At 43.5% G+C, this 22,888-nt stretch overlaps 1 protein-coding gene across 4 annotated transcripts in view; it reads left to right on the forward strand.

Moving 5' to 3' along the window:
- Positions 1–22,888, forward strand: part of TXLNG (taxilin gamma) — a 51,896-nt gene that overhangs the window by 21,088 nt on the left and 7,920 nt on the right. For all 4 annotated transcript variants that reach the window (XM_073356054.2, XM_073356064.2, XM_073356081.2 and 1 more), the window contains exons 4-6: positions 17,983–18,153; positions 19,177–19,371; positions 20,073–20,192. In XM_073356054.2, coding sequence (XP_073212155.2) covers positions 17,983–18,153; positions 19,177–19,371; positions 20,073–20,192 — 486 coding nt within the window. The remainder of the gene's footprint in view (positions 1–17,982; positions 18,154–19,176; positions 19,372–20,072; positions 20,193–22,888) is intronic.

Here is a 22,888-nt window from a genome sequence, read left to right on the forward strand (position 1 = left end):
TCCTTTGTTTAATGTATCCATTTTAAATGCAAAACATGTTTTGATAACCTACTTTTTTCTTAGGTATCCAAACCTGTAAGGTAGTTTTATTTTACTAATAAAAATTAAAATGCTGTGCATTTTAAATGAATTCCAGTTTTCATACAAATGCAGCTTTACACAAATCAAGAGTAAAAAATGAATCCTTATCTAGTAAATAAGAAATGCATCATTCATTATTTCTAACTGTAAAAATTAAGAATCAGCATAAATCTGCTAAGATATATAATTGCTTAAATAAATGTGTATAGTAGGACTGTCGGTTAATTGCAGTTAACTCGTGATGTGATTAAAAAAATTAATCTTGGTTGATCGCAGTTTTAATCCCATTGTTAAACAATAGAATACCAATTGAAATTTATTAAATACTTTGGATGGTTTTTCTATATTTTTTAAAGTGTACACTGCTCACTTTATATTTTGTATTACAAATATATGCACTGTAAAAATGATAAAAGAAACAGTATTTTCAATTCACCTCATACAAGTACTGTAGTGCAATCTCTTTATCATGAAAGTTGAACTTACAAATGTAGAATTATTTTTTTGTTGCATAACTGCACTCAAAAACAAAACACTGCAAAACTTTAAAGCCTAAAAATCCACTCAGTCCTATTTATCATTCAGCCAATCATTAAGACAAACAAGTTTGTTTACATTTACGGGAGATCGTGGTGTCCACTTGTTTACAATGTCACCAGAAAGTGAGAACAGGCATTCTCATGGAACTTTTGTAGCTGGCATTGCAAAGTGTTTACATGCCAGATATGCTAAACATTCAAATGCACCTTCATGCTTTGGCCACCATTCTAGAGGATATGCTTTTATACAGATGATGCTCGTTAAAAAATAATGCATTAATTAAATTTGTGACTGAACTCCTTGGGGGAGAATTGTATGTCTCCGGCTCTATTTTACCTGCATTCTGCCAATATTACATGTTATAGTAGTCTCGGATGATGACTCAGCACATGTTCGTTTAAGAACACTTTCGCTGCATATTTGACAAAACTCAAAGAAGGTACCAATGTGAGATTTCTAAAGACAGCTACAGCACTCAATCCAAGCTTTAAGAATCTGAAGTGCCTTCCAAAATCTGAGAAGGATAAGGTGTGGAGTATGCTTTCAGAAGTCTTAAAAGAGCAACACTCCAATGCGGAAACTACAGAACACGAACCACCAAAAAAGAAAATCAACCTTCTGCTGGTGGCATCTGACTCAAATGATGAAAATGAACATGTGTCGGTCCACACTGCTTTGTATTGTTGCCAAGCAGAAACCGTCATCAGGATGGACGCGTGTCCTCTGGAATGGTGGTTGAAGTGTGAAGGGACATATGAATCTTTAGCTCATCTGGCATGTAGATATCTTGCTACCCCAGCTACAACAGTGCCATGCAAATGCCTGTTCTCATTTTCTGGTGACATTGTAAACAAAAAGCGGGCAGCATTATCTCCCATAAATGTAAACAACTTGTTTGTCTGAGCGATTGGCTGAACAAGAAATAGGACTGAGTGGACTTGTAGGCTTTAATGTTTTGAATTGTTTTTGACTGCAGTTACTTTTTGTGCATAATTCTACGTTTATAAGTTCAACTTTCATGAGATTGCACTACAGTACTTGTATTAGGGGAATTGAAAAATACTATTTTTGGTTTTTTCGGTGTAAATATTTGCAATCCGAAATATAAAGTGAGCAGTGTACACTTTTTATTCTGTATCATAATTGACATCAATATATTTGAAAATGTAGAAAACATCCAAAAATATTTAAATAAATGGTATTCTGTTAACAGTGCAATTAACTATTAATGTTCTTAATTGCACGATTAATTGTGATTAATTGTTTTAATCGCTTGACAGCTGTAGTATATAGATATAATGTATCCTCGTAGTTAGCAAATAGTAGTACAAGATTAGGTTTTAAGGATCTATTTAGCTACAGATCAACATGTTTACCAACCAATGAGAGTCTGCCTTTCTTTAGGAAACTAAAAAGTATAAATGCAAATCAAGATGAAAATTTATTTAAATCAATCCACCCAGCCCTATAGGTCAGTCCTTTTCCCGTAACCAGCATAAAGGGCAGTAGCAATCTCATGGGCACAGCGATTTTTATACACCATATGAAAAGATCTCTAGAATAGCTATCTGGTCACATCTATTCACATCTTTTAAAACTTTACAAGCTGGATATTCAGGCATCAGCTGATGTTGCCTTCAATAGGAGCATGCGCCATACGGTGGTCTCTTTGGGCTTCTCTACACTACCACTTAGTTTGGTATAATTTATGTAGCTCAAAGGTGTGAATATTCTCTACCCCTGAGCAACGTAAATAACACTGACCTGCGCCGGTGTAGACAGCGCTGTGTCGGTCAGACAGCTGCTCCTGCTGACATAGCTGCCGCCTCTTATGGAGGTGGAGTAATTAAATTGGCAGAAAAGCTCTCTTGTCGGCTTACAGCTTCTTCACCAGATCCACCACAGGGATGCAGCTTCTGTAGCACTTCTAGTGTAGACTAGTCTTCAGTAGTAGAGAGTGAGTTTAAAACCCTGGGTATATAGTTCTCTTTGAACCTGACTTGAAGGCAGGAAACCATTTTAGGGTTGGACATTTGACTACAGTAATAGTCAAATGACAGTCAAATATTGGTCAAATACTGTGAGATGTGAAAAAAGTCATGTATATTTTAAAGCACTAATTTTTTAGAACAGTGTAAGAAAGATAAGATGTAGAATTAACCTTTATTTAAGTAACTGATTACCTGTACCACCTCTCTTAAGGTTTTTAGTTTCAGTTGCATAACTATATAAAAGGGGCGTGAAAGCTAAATTTAGTTTTATAAAGTTTTATTAACTATCCTTAACTGCAAATAATAATAGAAGGTATGAGAAGACAAAAATAGTATTTGGACTATAATTGGTTATAAAAAATTTTCTAGTTTTAGCCATTCAGGTTTTCAGAATTAAATTACATAACCTCAATAGAAAATAACATTTATACTCAATTACTATCTTGAGAAGATAACTCTTTTTAGATTTTTTTAATAAGGCCATGTCTGCAATACAAACTGTGGTCAACGCAAGCTATGTTGGCATACAGCCACATAAATCACTCAGGCGCATGCACACTTGGCTGCTTGCATTGTTGTAACACATACTCACCATGAGTGCTTTTGTTGTTGTTAAGTGCAGTGCAGTCAGAGTAAGTATACCAGTGTGTCACACCACCCTATTGTGTGTTGTCTTTCGGGAAATTTTCATGTTATGTGGGATACAAAGGCTAGCCCAGGTATCTCTGGGACCTAGTGATCAAGGTCCCAGCATGCAACTTTCTCCATCCAAAACCAATTTTTTTTGTGCCTTTTAGAAAATAATCTTACCAGCCTGCTTGGCACTTTTTGGTGCCTGCTGTCTTTGACAGAAGCATGGAGTCCGCGGAGCTCTGCATTATCTCATGAATGAACATTGCAAATACAGGATGCACAATTTTGCTGCATTTGCAGACCCAGAGGAGTATCTCAGCAAAGGTTGAAGAAATCATCATGTCCCCAACAGATTGAGGGAAATTCAAGTTTGTTGGGTGGCATTCACAGAGCAGCTTCAGATGGAGCTCCAGTTCTGGGCACGAGAAATGAGCACTGATTGGCGAGATGGCATTGTAATGTAGGATTTGAACAACCAGCAGAAGCCGCAGAACTTTGGGATGAGAGAGGCTGCATTCCTGGATCTGTGTGCTGAGCTCACTGTAGCCCCCCGGTGCAGGGGCACCAGAACGAGAGCTGCATTGACAGTGGAGAAATGAGTGAGTTTGCACTCTAGCCTTGCAATGCCAGATTGCCATTAGGCAGTGTAAAATAATTTTGGAGTTGGAAAATTCACAGTAGGAGCCATTGTTATGCAAGTGTTTAGGACCATTAATCATCTGCTATGTAGGACTGTGCCTCTCGGCAGCGTGCAGAAGGACATAATGGATGGATTTGCAGCAATGGGGTTCCCAAACCTCAATGGGACAATAAATGGCAAGCATATCCCTATTTTGCCTTGCTACGGAGTACATCAACAGAAAGGGCTACTTTTCTATGGTTATGCAAGTCTTGATGGATAACCAATATTGCTTCCCTATCAATGTGGTTTGGTCAGGGAAGCTGGATGACCCTCGCATCTTTAAGAACACAGGACTCTTCAGAAAGCTACAAGCAGGAACATTCTTTCCCAGCTGGTGGATTACCATTGCGAATATTGGAATGCCAGAAGTGATTCTGGGAGACCCAGCTTACCCCTTATTCCCCTAGCTCATGAAGCCATACGCTGGCCACCTTGACAGCACCAGGGAAGATTCAGTTACCACCTCAACAGGTGTACAATGACATTGAATGTGCTTTTTCTAGATTGAAGGAACACTGGTGGAGTTTACTCACTAGATTGGATCTCAGTGAGAAAAATATTGCTGTGGTTATAGCTGTCTGTCACATCCTGCATAATATATGTGAGGTAAAGGAGGAAAAGCTGCCACCCGGGTGGAAGTGGAGCATGTCTCCTGGCCTTGAACAGCTAGATGCCAAAGCTATTATAAGAGCCCAGCGTGGAACTATGCATTTGAGGAAGGCTTTGAAAGAGCACTTCAACAGTTAGTCACAGTAGTACTCTGTGCTGGAGTGTTCACTGGGCCTGGAGCTTTGGGTGCTGCTAAGAATTGTCGTGTTTGATGTGCATTTATAAGTGTCCAGGTTTTTCCTGAATCTATAAATTTTATGTGGTGTTTGGTTTGTATCTTTCATATACTGTTTGCTTTGTCTGCTGCTAGGCACTCTGAAATATTTGTTGTGAACCAACAGAAAATTCAATTCTCCAAAAATTAGAACTGCATTGAGTGGGGGGAAAAACGGTGCAGAAAATCAATATGGGGGTGGCAATGATATACAAACTGTTAACCTAGATTAAAAGGGTGAACATTTAAAATTAGAAAGGGAGTAAACATTTGTCTATTTAAGTGCACAAATGTAGTTGATTGTTGCTAGACATACACCAACTGTGTGGTTCTCACAGGTCAGGTTATGTGAAGTTGAGGTTTTCCTTGCTGTCCCCTGGCATAGAGTGGTGTAGGGGTAAGGATTCGCCTGTGATGGGATATGGTATGTTGTGGGACGGGGAGGTGTAGGGAGTGGCCACCATAGAGTTTTCCAAGGACAGCAAAGGGTGGGGACTCTTGAATTTTGGGACTTGTAGGTCAACCATGGTCTGCAGCATTTGGTTTGCTGCTGGAGAAGACCCATTATGTGCAGGTGCGTTTCCATCCCCTTGTCATGCTGGGACTCCTGGGCCTTTTTCCTGTCCTCTTTCTCCATGCTGTCAGTCATGTCGGCCTTCCAAGCCCTTTGTTCACAGTCCAGTGCAGCAGTAGTTTGTGTAATTTTGCTGAACGTGTCCTCTCCAGCCCTCTTCTTTCTCCTCATGAGTGCGAGGCATTCTGCGGGCATGGATGGGGCACCCCTCAAATTTGCCATGCCAGAAGCTGCTGATTAATAACAGACATATGTACCATTGAATTAACAATCACCATGGAAAGGGATAGATAACTTTAAAATATCCCTTCCCTTATTCCCATAAACACTTTTAATAAGAAATGCTTATTGACACTTCAGCTTTGGACTCCCTCAGCACTGCAATGCTCTCCAGCCCCAGGAAGTATGGCAGAGCAAAGGGTGAGCGGTAGGAAGGATTTTCTGTTGCATGAAGCTATAAAACTTCAGGCCCTGTTCCATGAGTATAGGGCAGTGACTGATTACTGGCACTGTTTTCCACAGGGAGCAGTGGTTTTAGTTGATATCTCACTCCTGAGGTTCGCAAAGGCACAGAGAACACAGCTGCTGCTGGAGTCCTGAAGCTGCCTGTGCCTGTAGCCCATATGCTGCAGTGGTGCCAACTAAACTCATGACTGAGTGGTATGGGAAAGTGTCCTACAGCAGAAGAAGAAAAAGTGCTGCAATCCCCAGAAACCTTTGGGAGAGGATTGCAGAGTATCTCCATGAAAGTTTCATTGAGGTCTCTCGGGAAAATAAAAGGGACATCCCTACTAACATAAACAAAGTGCACTGCATGGCCCCGGCTGCATAATCGAACAGCAGAATGAAAAGCAGATTCCAACTCTGCCTCTGTACCTTTTTATCTCTTTTTGTGCAAGTAAACAGTGAAAAGTCTATACCTTTGTCTTAACTTAGGGGTGGTCTAGGGGCCATTTTTAAATGTAAACATTCTAAGGAAAAGTGTGTGCACACACTTAGCTGAGCTTCCTCCCTCTACATCAGGCTCATCTATGCTCACCAGACAGGACTGGCTCGACTGCAGCAGAATCTCAAACAGCTCCTGGCTTGTGGCATGGCTGGAGTCCCTTCCCATATAACAACCCCCACCACCTGCTCCTCCTCCTTCCTATTGGCTGCTCACATCAGGAGTGTCTGTCACAGGCTCCTCTGAGGTACCCACAGTGGTCTGCAGGGTGTTCATGGGAGTCTCTGCCAAGTATGGCATGCAATTTGTTGTAAAAGCAGCAGGTCTGTGGGGCAGCACCAGATCTTATTACGCTCACTGACCTTGTGGTATTCCTGGCAAAATTCCCTCTCTATCACATGGCACTGTTGCTGATCCCTGCCGTACCCCTCTGCATACATCTCCTGTGTAATCTTCTCATAGATGTTCATATTTCTACATCTAGTCCATAATTGTGTTTGCACAACCTCCTCTCCCCATGAGCCCAGGAGATCCAATAATTCCTCTCTGCTCCTGGTAGGAGTGCTAGTGTGTAGTTGGTTGGGCAGTTGCACACAACGAGGGTGGTCAGATAAGTGTGCTTGCCAAGGTGGGCAGTCAGTGAAAAGGCATTTCTGAAACACACAGGAGGCACTGGGAGGGAGGGAGAGGAGTTGATCAGCGGGGCCGATGACCCAGACATAATTCCACACCCTCCTCCGAGCCTGCCATGTCCCCGCTCCTCCCCCGCCCTCCCAGTGCCTCCAGCACGCTGCTGAACAGCTGTTCCTCAGTGTGCAGGAGGTACTGGAAGGGAACGGGGGGAGTTGATCAGTGGGACCAGCGGACTCCTTGTTTGAGAAACACTGATCTACGCTATCCAGTCCACATTACCTGTTTTTCCAATTAATGAAATTAGCCCTAGGATCACTAACTATCTAACATAAACTCCTACATTTATGACAGACTCTGCAGTTCGAAAAGCTTGCACATTTGGTCTCATTTTATGTCTGCATACAGCTAGAACTTGAAAGGCAGTATGAAATACTGTGATAGACATATACAGTGCTCTGTCATGTTAGTTAATATAAAAAAAAAAGAGTACTTGTGGCACCTTAGAGACCAACCAATTTATTTGAGCATAGGCTTTCGTGAGCTACAGCTCACTTCGTCGGATGCATTCAGTGGAAAATACAGTGGGGAGATTTATATACATGGAGAACATGAAACAATGGGTGTTACCATACACACTGTAACAAGAGAGTGATCACTTAAGGTGAGCTATCATGGTTTTTTTCCCACCGCTCTCCTGCTGGTAGTAGCTCACCTTAAGTGATCACTCTCGTTACAGTGTGTATGGTAACACCCATTGTTTCATGTTCTCTATGTATATAAATCTCTCCACTGTATTTTCCACTGAATGCATCCGACGAAGTGAGCTGTAGCTCACGAAAGCCTATGTTCAAATAAATTGGTTAGTCTCTAAGGTGCCACAAGTACTCCTTTTCTTTTTGCAGATACAGACTAACACGGCTGCTACTCTGAAACCAGTTAATAACAGTAACTTGTTCAGTTTTAAAACTACTTTACAGCAATCTTTGATTTAAACATGTTACAAAACAAGGACAGACACTATAGCTCTCCGACAGTCTTTAAAACATACACATAAGCATGTGCACTTTCTTTACTAATTACTGAGTTTCAGGAACTGGTCAATTGACTGATTTGGATAATCACCTAGGAGAAAATCTGTATATTACTTATCACAAGATCTTTGCTCAGCTTACAGCTCAGTTATCATTCACAGCAGGAGTTGACACTGTTTAACTACTGTATATGGCACATATAATATCAGTGTTTGATATTAATATTTTAATTCATTTACTTATTCACAGACAGGGAAAAAGGGAAGTCTCAGTTTTGTGAAAGGATGCAGCAACTCTAATTTCTTAATTATGAAAAAAATCTAGCTGTTTGACCTTGGGTTTTTATTCTGTTAGCTGTCTGTTCTGTCTTTCTTAAAGGCTTTGATACCTGGGCAATTCTTAAATAGTAACAACTGCTAATTTTGGGACCTTAGTTAATACAGCAATACCGAACAAGAGTAAGACGTTATAGTCTGCAGTAGGTTTAGTCTTAGATACTTATGCCTGTGTCCAAAAAACAATTAGTTATTTTAATTCAGAGAAATGTGAAATGGTGAATATCACACCAAAAAAAATTTATTACCTTTTTTAGCAATCTTAGGTTAATGTTTAAATGTTCAATCTTGAATAAGGTTCATAATTGCAAAAGAAAAATGAAATAAAACAAACATGGCAACTATAAAGGAAAAAGTCAATTTTAAATGCAGTTATGCTAGGTTAGCAACAGGTTAGCTCTTCAAGAATCATGCTGTTCATTATCTTTTCATCATTAAGGATCAACTGTTTCATCTATATCTTTATCAAATTCATCAGTAACTCGTTCTCCCTCTTAACTTAATATTCTTCAGATGAACTTTTCATCTGTCCTTTCTTTAATCATATTTTGATACATGATCACCAGCTTCCCAGCAGTGGAGGTCTTCAATCTATTTCTGTTTCTTGAATGATGATTCCCCAAACCAACCAGTTTTGTTCCTCACATGAAATAGAGTGCACAAGTGTTAAAAGAATATCTGCCACTGTAGCAAGAACATGAGGAGTACACAACCCTTTCCACCATGATGGAGCATGTTGTTTTTATGTTCAGCTGCTGGGACTGCACTTTGCATTGTTTTACAACTGACTGGGCTTCTTTTTTTGCTTATATTTTGCTATCTCCATCATCATTGCTTGTTTGTTTGTACTTCCTTTAAAATTTACAACAGTCACTGTGAGATCACAAGCTGAATCAGATTCATGGTCAGATTTTGGCCCTGGAAGCATGTGCGAGAGTGATCACTTGATTTTTTTTTTTTTTTGGTGATATTATCTTCTCTTTCTTTTCTGCTTTTGTAAATAGACTGTATTCAGTATTCTTACAGGTTTCTTAACATTGAGAAACTCGTTCTTGGCATCAGACCGTGTAGAACTATTATTTTTCATAGTCTGACTTAACTACAGTATGAAGCAGTTAAATGAATTTGTCTTTTCACATCCAAAAGACATCATGTCATAAATATAAAGGGAAGGGTAAACCTCTTTAAATCCCTCCTGGCCAGAGAAAAAACCCTTTCACCTGTAAAGGGTTAAGAAGCTAAGACAACCTCACTGGCACCTGACCAAAATGAACATTGAGGAGACAAGATACTTTCAAAGCTGGAGGGGGGAAAACAAAGGGTTCTCTCTGTCTGTGTTGTCTTTTGCCGGAACCAGAGCAGGAATGCAGGTCAGAACTCCTGTAAGGGTTAATAAGCAATCTAATTAGATATGCGTTAGATTCTGTTTTGTTTAAATGGCTGATAAAATAAGTTGTGCTGAATGGAATGTATATTCCTGTTTTTGTGTCTTTTTGTAACTTAAGGTTTTGCCTAGAGGGATTCTCTGTTTTGAATCTGATTACCTTATAAGGTATTTACCATCATGATTTTACGGAGGTGATTCTTTTTCTTCAATTAAAATTCTTCTTTTAAGAACCTGATTGCTTTTTCATTGTTCTTAAGATCCAAGGGTTTGGGTCTGTGTTCACCTATGCAAATTGGTGAGGATTTTTTATCAAGCCTTCCCCAGGAAAGGGGGTGTAGGGCTTGTTGGGATTTTGGGGGGAAAGACGTTTCCAAGTGGGCTCTTTCCCTGTTATATTTGTTAGACGCTTGGTGGTAGAAGCAATAAGGTCCAGGGACAAAAGGTAAAATAGTTTGTACCTTGGAAGTTTTACCCTAAGCTGGTAAAAATAAGCTTAGGGGGTTTTTCATGCAGGTCCCCCCCATCTGTACCCTAGAGTTCAGAGTGGGGAAGGAACCTTGACACATCATCATCAAAAATGTTAGTGCAGACTACTCAGAGAGCACACCCAGCCACCTCTTCTTCAAGAGCAGCTGTATGAAGTCTTTTTGCATATTTGAAGTTTGAGACATTTAATAGAAGATGCCCATCAAGTAAGACTAGGCTACTCAGTGTGAATGAAATTGAGTGCTATACTAACTGATGCTGAAAAATGTTTGCTGGTACTTGTTGCTTTTGAAAATTTTGACCGCGCTTTTCACTTGTAGCAGGTGGTGCAAAGTTGTCAGATCTTCAACATCGCAAGTGGAAAAACTGCATAATATGGTGTGCCCGCAAGGGCTGGGGTGGGAGATACCAGCGAAAGGAGGACACTTAGGCCTAAGAATAGTAAACTACGCGGGGAGCCCCTAGGACGCGCGGAGGGCCTACAGGGGACTCTGGCTGTTTGGGACAGCTGACCAGGCAGGACTCCACGGGGGGAAAATCCTCTGCAGCGCTATATTCTCTGCGTTTATCTCGGGGATACATGGGGTCAACAGCTGGTTACATTCTTACATATATAATTTATGCTTATTACATAAACTAACTCGTTTACAGGCAAAAATATGGTGAGCTATGCTACAATATCTTTTGGCAGGGTCTGTCGGACAAAGTTCATTGAAACTGCCTGCGTCCTCCGCTTACATCCAGTCACATACTCAGTCCACCACTTAGCTCCTCGCCAATCTTCCGGAACCTTGCCCCTACATATGGGCAGCATATCCATAACACAGAAGTTGTGGATACTCATCAGCAAAACCCCAAGTAGTGTTCATGTTAGCCATGTTGTTGTTCACAACCAAAATAATCTTCTGTGGACCCAATTCACTAATTATATTTTCTTTTTCAAGTGCTTGTTCACGTCCATTCCACATTAGATGTGTGCACGCTGCGTGCACGAGCGTCGGAAACTTTTTCCCTTAGCAGCTCCCGGCAGGCCCCCCGAGTGGCACCACTGCGCCCCACATATATACCCCTGCCGGCCCAACCCCCTCCAGTTCCTTCTTACAGTCTGTGGCGGCGTTGGAACAACCTTTCTCTCTCTCTCTCTCTCTCTCTCTCATAGAAGAGCAGTCCCTTAGCCTTTAGAGTAGCTGTTATTCGTTTGCTTACATATAGATTGTGAACACTTAAGTGAGTAGGTGCTTGGAGGCCTCCAGCACCAGCCGCGGGGCATGCCGCAGGCCCATGGCTTCAAGGTTTGCACCGCGAGCCGCAAACCTATGCCAGTTAGTGACCCCCACGACTCGTGTCTACGTTGCCTGGGGGACGGACATCAAGCTGAAAGGTGTAGGATTTGCAAGGCGTTCCAGCCAAGGACAAGGAAAGACTTTCGCCTAAAGCAACTGTTGATGGAGGCCGCATTGCAGCCACTGGGCCCGGAGCACCCAACGCCGGCTCAGGCTTCATCGGTGCATAATGCCCCAGAGCCATCGGGAGACCCGGCACCGGCAAAGCACTGTAAACTGTCAGCCCCGGAGCGCCAGGCTAGGCCCCAGCACCAATCGTCCTCCCTGGTTCGGTCCCCGGCGCAGCCTAAAGGAAGGCTTGGTCATTCCCCACACAGGAGGCTGGCGCCTCCCAAGGCACAGACAAGAGCTGGAAGGCCACGATACCGGTGCTGACACAGGCAGTCCCAGCGGCACAAGCTTCACCGAGCCCAGATTTAAGTGAACTCAGTGCGGACGATGGGCTCAAGGGCATAACAGATCAGCCTTCTATGCCTGACACCTTTGATGTCGCAAAGGACCCCATCGAGCTGTCGGCAGTGAGCCCCCTCCCACATGGGGAGAACTCTCGAGCACCCATGCCTCGGGCACCATTGAGGGGTAAGCCAGCAATGTTGTGCCGCTCAAAGACACCATCCCAGCTCCACTCCCGGAGTTGGTCCGGGTCAAGCTCCAACTCCGCAGACTCGCACTTGCCAGTGGCCCAGAAGGAGGTTGCAGCACCAGCAGCAGGTCAACACAAAGAAGCACCAGAAAGGGCACACCACTCTCCGGCACCGCCCAGAGACTGGCACTGGGAGTCGAGACGGCCCTCACCAGAGGTCTCCCGCAGGCGGTCCCGGTCCAGGGAACACCAGCACCGGTCCAGGTCCCGGTCCCAGGGGTACCAGTACTGTTCCCAGTCCTGCTCAGCCAGGAGCCACTCATTCTCCCGCCGGCGCAGATTGTTGGCACCGCCATGGCCTTCGCGATCAGCGCTGCTGCAGTCTGGTGCCGGCTCCGGCCACTATAGCTACCCGCACTGGGGCCTGGACAGCAGGGACCCTCAGGGGAACTGGCAACCTCAATGGGGGACACCAGGCCATTGGCCCTTCTGGACCCCCTGGGCCTATCAGGAGCACCAAGGGGCCCTGTCCAGGACAAGTTACTCGGTGTAGCAGACCCGCTCCCCGCACCGACGCCAGATGGTGCCAGAGGCAACAGTATCCAGTCCTCCAGCATAGACCGGAGAGTCCGGCACCGAGCCCGGTGCTGTCCCATGGACTCCCACCCCGGCCTGAGCCGGGGGCCCTTACCACGGGAGATGGGGAGCAGGAGGACCAACCAGAGAGGGTCAAGCAGCAGCTAACCTCCTCGTCTTCCCTCGATGAGCCGGTGGCGGGTACAGAGGTATCCGGCCCTCCATCAATAGACCATAGAGCCCACCAGGAACTGCTGCGCAGAGTTGCCCAAAATTCGGGGTTGCAGGCCAAGGAGATGGTTGAGCAGGAGGACCCCATGGTGGACATTTTGAGCCCTGAAGGGCCATCCAGAATAGCGCTCCCGCTCATTAAGACTGTTCAGTCTAACTATAAGACTTTATGGCAGATCCCGGCCTCCAGCGCTCCAATGGCTAAAGGAGTGGAGTGTAAATACTTTGCCCCATCTAAGGGCTATGAGTTCCTATTCTGCCACCTGAGTCCATGCTCCCTAGTGCTTTCGGCAGTGAACGAAAGGGAACGCCATGGACAGCAGGCCCTGGCCCCTAAGGCCAAGGAGGCGAAACGCCTGGACCTTTTTGGTAGAAAGGTGTACTCATCTGGGGGTCTTCAGTTGAGGATTGCTAACCATCCTGAACAGGCACAATTTCAACTCCTGGGCAGCGGTGGGGAAGTTTAAGGACAACGTCCCGCAAGGTTCCCAACAGGAGTTCACGGCCCTGGTGGACGAGGGCAAGGTAGTAGCCAAGACCTCTCTCCAGGCCTCCATGGATTCAGCAGACGCGGCAGCTAGAACAATCATGTCAGGGGTGATCATGAGGCTCTCGGCGTGGCTCCAGGAAAGTCAGGCCTGCCCCCCTGAGGTCCAGAATACGCTCCAGGACCTCCCCTTCGAAGGGTCTGGGCTCTTCTCAGACCAGACAGACGCAAGGCTGCATGGCCTCAAGGACTCGCGGGCTACGCTCAAGTCGCTGGGTATGCACATCCTGGAGACCCAGAGGAAGCCCTTTAAGTTGCAGCCTCCCCCGCAATGCCAGTGCCAGCCTCGCCATAGGCATGAGCCTTACCATAGGCGAGGCAGGGATAACAGGCGATGGCGCAACAATAACAATAATGCACCGGGCCAAGGCCAGCACAAACCCTAGCCGGGCACTAAGCCAGGCTTTTGAAGGTTCGCTTGAGGACAGCGTACCAGACCAGCCACCAGATCTGTCCCTTTGTTTTCTGAAGAGCCTGTCCCGTTTCTCCCATGCATGGTCCACCATTACATCAGACCATTGGGTCTTACGCACAGTGCAGAACGGGTGCTTGCTGCAGTTCGCCTCCCTTCCAACCCCCTTCCCTGTCCCTCTTCAGGGACCCATCTCACAAGTATCTCCTAGAGGAGGAAGTCCGCTCGCTGCTACAGGCGGGGGCAGTAGAGGCGGTGCCTCACGGCCTAAGGGGAAAAGGGTTCTACTCCTGGTACTTTCTCATCCCCAAGGCCAAAGGGGGCCTTCGCCGAATCCTAGACCTGCGCGGGCTCAACAAGTTTCTGGTCAAGGCCCGGTTCTGCATGGTTTCTCTGGGCACCATCATCCCTTCCCTGGATCCAGGGGACTGGTACGCCGCCCTCAATATGAAGGATGAGTACTTTCATATCACCATTTTCCCAGCACATTGGCGGTTCCTACACTTGATCATGAGCCGAGAACATTATCAGTTTGCGGTTCTCCCGTACCTCAACGACTGGCTCCTGGCGGGCCGATCCAAGGCGGAGGTGTGAGGCTATGTGGAGGTGGTCCTGAGATTGTTCCACGAGCTGGGGCTCCCGGTCAACGTCCCCAAGTCCACACTCGTACCCAAGCAGAGAGTGAAATTCATAGGGGCGGTCCTGGATGCGGGGCAGGCCAGGGCAAGCCTTCCGGTATCCCAATTCCGGGCTATCCAACAAGTAGTGGCTTCCCTGCGCCAGTTTCCAACAATGGCCATGTGCTGCCTGTGGCTGCTGGGCCATATAGCAGCATGCATGCACGTGGTCAGGTATGCCAGACTGAGACTCGGGACTTGGCAGGCGTGGCTCGCTCGGGTGTACCGCCCAGGCAGGGACCCCCTGGACTTCCTGCTGTTGTGGCAGTCCCAGCCTGTGGTTAGCAAAGACATCCCCTTTGCCGCCCCACTTCCGCACCTGATGCTGGTGACGGACACGTCAGACCACAGATGGGGGGCTCACCTAGGGGACCTCATGACGCAGGGTTTGTGGTCCGGAGCAAAGCGGTCGCTCCATATCTAAGTGAAGCAGCTCAGGGCGCTTCGTCTCGCCTGCCAGACCTTTCATGCCACTCTGAGTGGTCACAGCGTGACAGTTCTGACAGACAACACTAGTGCCATGTTTTATAGAAACAAGCAGGGCGGGACTCGTTCCTCGTGACTCTCCTCCTCTGGGACCTTTGCATAGCCCATGTGATTCACCTCAAAGCGTCCTATCTCCCGGGAGTGCGGAACGAGCTGGCGGACTCCCTCAGCAGGTGTTCCCATACTCCCGCCCCCCAGTTCCTCCATGGAACCTTAACCTGGTCCTTTCTAAACTCATGGGGACCCCCTTTCGAGCCCCTCGCTACCTGTTCTCTCCTCCTCCCTTTCCAGGAAGCTGGCATTTCTGGTTGCCGTTACTCAGCCAGAAGGGTTTCCGAACTGAGGGCCCTCACCTCTAAGCCATCGTACACAGTATTTCACAAGGACAAGGTGCAGCTCTGGTCGCACCCCAAGTTCCTCCCTAAAGTGATGTCCCAATTCCATCTGGGCCAGGACATTTGTCTGCCAATGTTCTTCCTGAAACCTCATACGGTCCCGAGTCACCGCAGCTTGCACACCTTGGATGTGCGTAGAGCGCTGGCGTTCTATTTGGAGCGCACCAAACCCTTTTGCAAGTCCATACATCAAATCTTGATAATGATTTGATGAACATCTGAAGACTTCCCAGGAGTAGGAGTTTTTGATGCCGAAGCAGATAAAGTAACAAAATTCTTATTTGAAGATGAAGAAATTGAATTAGCATCATTTTCATTGCCACTTATATCCCTGTATTCATCAAAAGACACTAGGCTTCATGATACTACTGTCAAAGACAAAGTAGAAAAAGAGTACATAGAAGAAAACAAATTTTGATGTCGACCAGTTTACTATTCTTTGCTGTTTGCCTGTAATAATCTTTTGACAGTAGCTGGACACATCACAAGAATTCCTCAAGTGAGCGTTCTCCTTTCTATCTACCTTTGTCTCATACTCAAGAGAACATAACTTGCACTTAGCTTTAACAGTGTTTCCATGTTCATGTCTAGTGTTTAAAAAAAAAAAAACATACAAATTATTTTGGCTTTCCTCAACTCTGCATAATTTATTATGTTACTGTTAATGTCTCACTACTTCTGGATTTCTGTCTCAGTTGAATTTTAATCAACCAGTAGCTATTCAGTCTTTCTAAGCGCTGCTGATTGGAAGATTCCATCCTGTCAAAATGTTTTTGGGCATATTGTCCCCTCCCTCCCAGAACCTTTAAAGACTCCCAGATCACAGGAAGGGAGAGGGGGGCAGGCCGCTCCTTCTTCCTACAGCAAACACACAGACTCATAAGCAGCAGGAACGGGAGGGGCTCTACAAAGATGTGATGTCACAAACCCCCATTAACATAGAACTTTCCATATTTCTCAGGAAGGTTTTGTTGGGGATAAGTGTGTGGGGGAATTGATGGAGGGGGTGTTTGAGGGAGAGAAGTGGGGATTTATTTACATAGGCCTATAACAGGTTGTTTGTGTTGAGGATAGTGGTGTTAATAGGGAGCAGGTTTGATGGCTGTGCATCTTTTGTCTTTGTGTTCGGGGAGAAAGTTTAATGACTGAACCCTCCTTTCCCGTCTCCACCCCCTTCTGAATTTATTTCTGTAGGTTTGTCTTGGCAGTTTAGATTGACCAGGACCAGGGACCATGTCTTTTAACTTGTTTGATGCGCTTTGTAGACCACCATGAACAATGATGGCCTGGAATACAAATAGATATATGTATAATGTTTGTTCTGGAAGATTACAGCCATTAAGATGATCAACTTTAAGTTAGTTCACCTTTTCCCCAGCAGATGGCATTAGCATGTAGTAAAGTGAGTAATCAAGACATTTCGGTAAGTTTGCTAACAGATGTCACCGTGTTGCAATAAAAAAGCTAGGCCACCACCTACATCTGCGCATTGTTGCTGGAATATCAGATGATATTTGACCATGGTTAAATAGTAGGCTGTCAGTTGACCAGTCAGATCAACTTGTTAAACCTAACATTCCTATTGCAATCCCATTGGTTAATGCAGTGGTTCTTAACCTTTACTGCAGCCTGCACCCCTTTGGTTCTCAAAATATGTTCACGCACCCCTTATAAAAATCTTTGAAGTAGGTCAGTTCTTTAAACCTACATATATCATAACTACAGAATGTGAAAGAGAATTATGTATTTTAATTTCACAGTAAAATTAAGAATACATGAAAAATTACACTTTCTTAAATTTACCGTCTCAGTGACTCTTCTGTTGTTGCTGTTGTTCAGTGGTGTTCGAGAAACAAGGAACTTTCGCACCCCCAGAAAGGGCATCTCGCACCCCCAGGGAGTGCGTGCACCCCAGGTTAAGAACCACTGGGTTAATGCATCTGTGGACCTTGTAGATGAAAGAATAGGAAAACTTATTCTGAATTACCAAAAACTTCCTTTTTCTGAGTTAAAAGGTACACTGATTCAATTCTCCCATCTTTGGAGAATTTCTTTGGTGTGTAGGATTAAAAATCCTTGTTGGTTCTTGAGAGATGCTCTACAGAAGAAATTCACAACTTATTACTATAGCATATAGAAATTTACTAACAAGTTTCAGTCCACGGGGTGTTACCTTTAGCTGTGAAAGCTGTTTAAATTGGTAGGTTTTTCAGAGTGCCTCACATATCTGTGATTGATAGGTCTGGTTCTGCTTGCGTAGCTGCATGCAGGCTGAGAGGCTGTTGGTTAACAGTTCTACAGACCTTGTAACTCGGAGGAAATTTTTGGTAAATCAGAATAGGTTTTCTTAGCTTTATATTCCAAGACTGTCCATTCACACATTTGGGATTAACTTTTCCCCGGGACCAAAAAAAAAAAAAACCCAAACAGTTGTTGTAGTCTACACTGGTCTTAGTGAAATGTATAGACCTTCACCATTCGCTTCTGAAGCTACTTAAAGTTCATTCAATCTTAGTTTAAGTTGTTCTGACTAGGTTGAAAAAGATGGCACACTCATCTCCATTTTCTTAATTATGCTCTCTAACTTTAGTTGGAGGAGAGCCGGAATGTTCAAAAGCAGATGAAGATACTGCAGAAGAAACAAGCACAGGTTGTGAAAGAGAAAGTCCATTTGCAGAGTGAGCATAGCAAGGCCATTCTAGCACGCAGCAAACTGGAATCTCTGTGCCGGGAGCTTCAGCGTCATAACAAGACTTTAAAGGTTAGTTTATTTGTGTAAATTGTTTTAAAGTAAACCCTATTTCTGATTGCTATTTAAAATTCATACTTGCTGCTAGCTAGCTGGTATTTGCACTGTTTCATGTCCAATACCCAGATCAATAGAGAATAACAACCCTTTTGAGTATTGGGATTGTGGGAATTGGTGTGTTTACTTTAGTCAGTTTCCTTCTCAAACTGGTCCATGAATCATACTTAGTTTAGACTGCTGTAGTGTCTAGTCTTGCCGTACTAGTTACTGAGAGCTGTGGTGTTGGCTGCTAGTAAAATAACATGAATGAAATCAAAACAGCGTAAAATGACAAGATATAAACAAAGCTTGAATTGGCAGGAGTAAGGGAAAGGGGGGTTGAGATTCCATTCATTTCCCTGTGTTGTTATTGTAGGGAATTGCTTCACCAAAAAACTGTTTTATTAACTTTAGGGTAGCTTTTAAATTGAAGTACAAAAACCTTGGTGAGGAGGTGAACACACACCATTCAGTTTTCTATTTCAAATGTATCAATGCAGGATTTTTTTGCCTCCTGGATAATCGTTGCTGGCCTTACCAAACCATACTAACATCAGTTAAACTCTTTCTCAAGCCATAAAGACGAATGCTCTTCAAGCATACAATTATAAACCATATCCATTTTAGATCAATTGAAAAGTAAAAACAAAACACGCTAGAGCTTCACTTGCCAATACCAAAATATATAGAGCATGGTAATAGACTGCTGAATGTATATTAAAATACCTACATTAAAACACCCAGCTAACGCCAGAGTGGTTGCAAGACCAGGAACCAGCTTCCCTAAAGAAGCATCCCGATAGCACACTGAATTGGTAAGGATTTAATTGTCAGTTTGGGCAAAACTTTGGTTTTGGTTTTTGAACACACCAATGTTGTGGAAGTATTCAGACCTGAAGTATTTATTTTGACCCATCTCTATCTTAAAGATTATTATACGGGCATATTACGTCACTTTTGACTTGCACACCATTAACAAATCCTTTTGGATAAAAGGAAGAAAACATGCAGCAAGCACGTGAAGAAGAGGAGAGACGTAAAGAAGCCACTGCACATTTCCAGATTACACTGAATGAAATTCAGGCCCAGCTGGAACAGCATGATATACACAATGCCAAGCTCCGCCAAGAAAATATTGAATTGGGGGAGAAGCTGAAGAAACTAATTGAACAGTATGCTTTACGGGAAGAGGTAATTTAAATTTATGCTTCCATAAGCACTCAAATTAGTTTCCTTACTACTTTAAGTGGTGGCTTTCTAAAGAGAAGTGATAATGATTAAAATCAGTTCACTTTCATAGAGTACTACAGCTTTCTTTGGTTCCCAACCAGCAGCTAAGGCACACAGTTGTAGAATAAGTGTTCTCTGATATTTTTTTTTCATAGTGTGGATTGCTTTCTAATACTGAGGTTGTCATCAACCACTTCTCTCCCCTCTCATTCATGATCACATCCTGTGGCAACCAGAGCAATTGTTTATGTGGAAAAGTAATACAAGGAAGTTAATGTAATTTAGTGCTGTTTAACAGCTGGAAATGAGATGTGACCAGTCAGCTGTTTTTAGGCCACGGTTTGCAAACCTTTGCATTTACTTTCTGGTTTTTAAGATGCACTTGAGTCATGTTTTCACGCTTCTCTCATCAACTGTGAGAGGCAGAAACTTTTTTAAATAAAAGTTCAAATTCTCCTGTAATCACTTGATTCTGGAGGCTGGAGCTTAAAGAAAAATACCACATATATTGTGATCCAATGGTCCGGCAACCCTGACCATTGGATCACTAGGACTGAATACTAAAACTGTTCAAAACTTTTTTTTTCATGAAGAAAAATCTTTTATGTTGGCTTAACTGTGTACTGCTCATATTACACTGTCAGGTTTTACTTTTTCCTTAGCATATTGACAAAGTGTTCAAGCATAAAGAATTACAACAACAACTAGTGGATGCCAAACTTCAGCAAACCACACAACTTATAAAAGAAGCTGAGGAAAAACATCAGAGAGAGAGGGAGTTCGTAAGTTGCTTCTAAGCTTACTTTTAAAAAACAAAAAACACAGCAACTGAAGGGGCAGCATATTTAGGGCTAAAATACCTTTTCTACAAGATACTAAGATCCAAATGGTTTAAATTAAAAGGAACCTGAATTGTACCTGCAATATACATCTATATAGGTGCAAACAAATAATGTGCATGCAGCTGCAGGTTTTTTTGGCAAGAACCATTATCTGTTTGAGGGGTGTGTGTGTGTTTGTGTATATAAATGCATTCTCCGAACACAATTTAGGTACTTCTGTTAGGCTTGGAGATTATTCCACATAGTGCAGCTTTTGCGGCACGCTTCCTTGTTCTTCTGATGCCTGAATTTGGTCAGCTATGCTCTAAGAAGTGTGAGGTGGAAAGAGGGTGAAAGCAGAAATAATGTAAGCACCTTTAAGAGCACTTGCTGTTACCAGGAAGTGTGTGCCCAGTGTTTTCTGAGCATTTGAGAGAGTGTAAAACTAGGAATTTTAGCAGCTTGGCTGGAAACTACATAAGACTGAAGTCTTCAGTTGAACTCTTCAATTGAAAACGTGCCCTCCTGGTGATGAAATGGCTTTAGACATTTTAGGGCTGATCCAAAGCCTTTTTAAAGTCCATTAGAGTCTTTGGATCAGGCCCTAAATATTCACCCCCCTCCACCCAAAGTAGTGATTTTGTTTCCAGAATTTGAACAAAATCTTAGAAGGTGTTGGAGAGAGGCCTATGTCTTCTATTTGTTTTTATTACGTATTTATAGATAGGGTATAGAAAAAAAACTTGAAGTTTCAAAATTGGCATGAATATAGTCCTCACTGAGAATGAGTACTTGTGTGATTTGGGATGGAGGGGTCAAAAATCAAGTAACTTCTGGCCATGTTGACTAATCTTTGAAGACTGTGATTTAAAGATAGAGGATACCAAGCTGTTTTTGTGAAGAATTCTTGCTTAGATTTACAGGTGTGTAAGTATTTGAATCTTCTGTTGTCTAAAAGCTAAGACATACTGATAATCTCCTGATTTTAAATTAGACAAAGTAGATTTTTAAAAAGTTTAAATTTTAGCTAAGTCTGACACAAACTCTCCCACTTTGACATCACTACGCTTTCTCTCCTCAGCCTTGCTGCTTTACGTACAGGAGTTGTTAATGTTACTGGCATAGTTTTGTTTCATATAAGACAAGTCATCGAAGTAGTCCAGTTCAGTCTTTGCAAATAACTTCTTTAACATAGGTGACAGGAGAACATCACAAGTGTGAAGCTAATTGTACTACATAATTTTTTTTCTATGCTTGGGCATTCATGTATTTTTGTAGTAGAATAGCTTTTTATTGTACTTCTGCATATCATTTAATACTTAAGGCATTTTACCAGAATGCAGACATAAACTGAATTTTCCCAACTGTTAAGATTTTTTTCCATATAATAAAATCAATTCCAGTATACCATAAACGGTTTTAAAATATCAGCTGAGTACTATTAGTTTGTGACAGAAAGGAGAACACCGTGAGTTGTTTAGGTTTCTTAAGTAATCTGGCACAATTTTTACCTGTTTTGTTCTTTAACAAATTAACTTTTTAACCATTTAATGCAAGAGTAGGCAAGAACATGTTCAACTGTATGAAGTTTCACTGTAAATCAAACTTTCTCATTTATATTACATTGTATCAAGCCATGGTTCTTCAAATGATTACATAGATCTATTACACTAGGGTGCATGCATGCCTTGTGAATGGATGCTGGAGAGTTTTCCCTACCAGTACCTACCCATAGGGGCAGCCATGCCAGTTCTATGGTGTCCCTCATGTTCTGAGCTGAGGGTATAAAGGGCAGAGCTGCCCGGCCCGTTCTTTTGTTCCTACTTACTGTCCATGGTTGAAGCATGCTGACAGCTCATTCCTCCTGGGAACGTCCCTTTATAGCTAATAGTTTCCCAACTGTAGTTAACAGTAATACTCATTTTGGTCCTTTGAAACCCCTCTTCTTTTTTCTCTTCCTTATTGTCAGTATTCAGCTCCAGGCTCTGCTTGGTACCAGGGGAGACTGTGCTAAGGTCCCCTGGCTTCAAGCCTTGCTCTGGGTGTCACACACCAATTCCTGTGAGTGATCCTCACTCTCGCTGTTTGAAGTGTTTAGGTGACAGGTAAATAGTCTTCCAAGGCTTCAAGACCAGAACAATGAAGCAAAGAGAAGATTCTCTCTTATACATCCTCATGGGGGCTGCTCTTTGCCCAGCATCAGAATCTGACCGAGGGAGTTCCTTGACCACTCTCTCCACATGTGCTCCCCCAGCCATACCTGTGGACCGAGACAAGAGAAAATCTTGCTCACCTGGCTGTCCTCAAACAAGTGCTCAGAGCATCCTAAGAGGACTGTTTTGTCTTTGTCAAATCCTCCATATAGAACGCCTTAGTTTCAAAGTTTAAGCCACTCTGGTACCGTAGGTAGAGCGTGCCCTTCAGCCCACCACTCCCCAGTACTGCAGTGTTTGGCTCTTATAAAGTAGAGCTGTAGAACCATGTCCAGGACTGTCAATATTGGCTACTTTATTGACACATGTAGTGGAACCATTGCCCCTGCTTGCAGCGGGGCAAAGACCGCTTTCAATACAGACCACTTCAGAGGCATATGAAGTTTGCAAGAGATCTGTTGACCCTCTCAGTATCACCCTCGCTGATCATCCAGTTTGACAGTG

This window comes from Lepidochelys kempii, chromosome 1 (assembly GCF_965140285.1).
Source record: "Lepidochelys kempii isolate rLepKem1 chromosome 1, rLepKem1.hap1, whole genome shotgun sequence".
NCBI classification, from domain to species: domain Eukaryota; kingdom Metazoa; phylum Chordata; order Testudines; family Cheloniidae; genus Lepidochelys; species Lepidochelys kempii.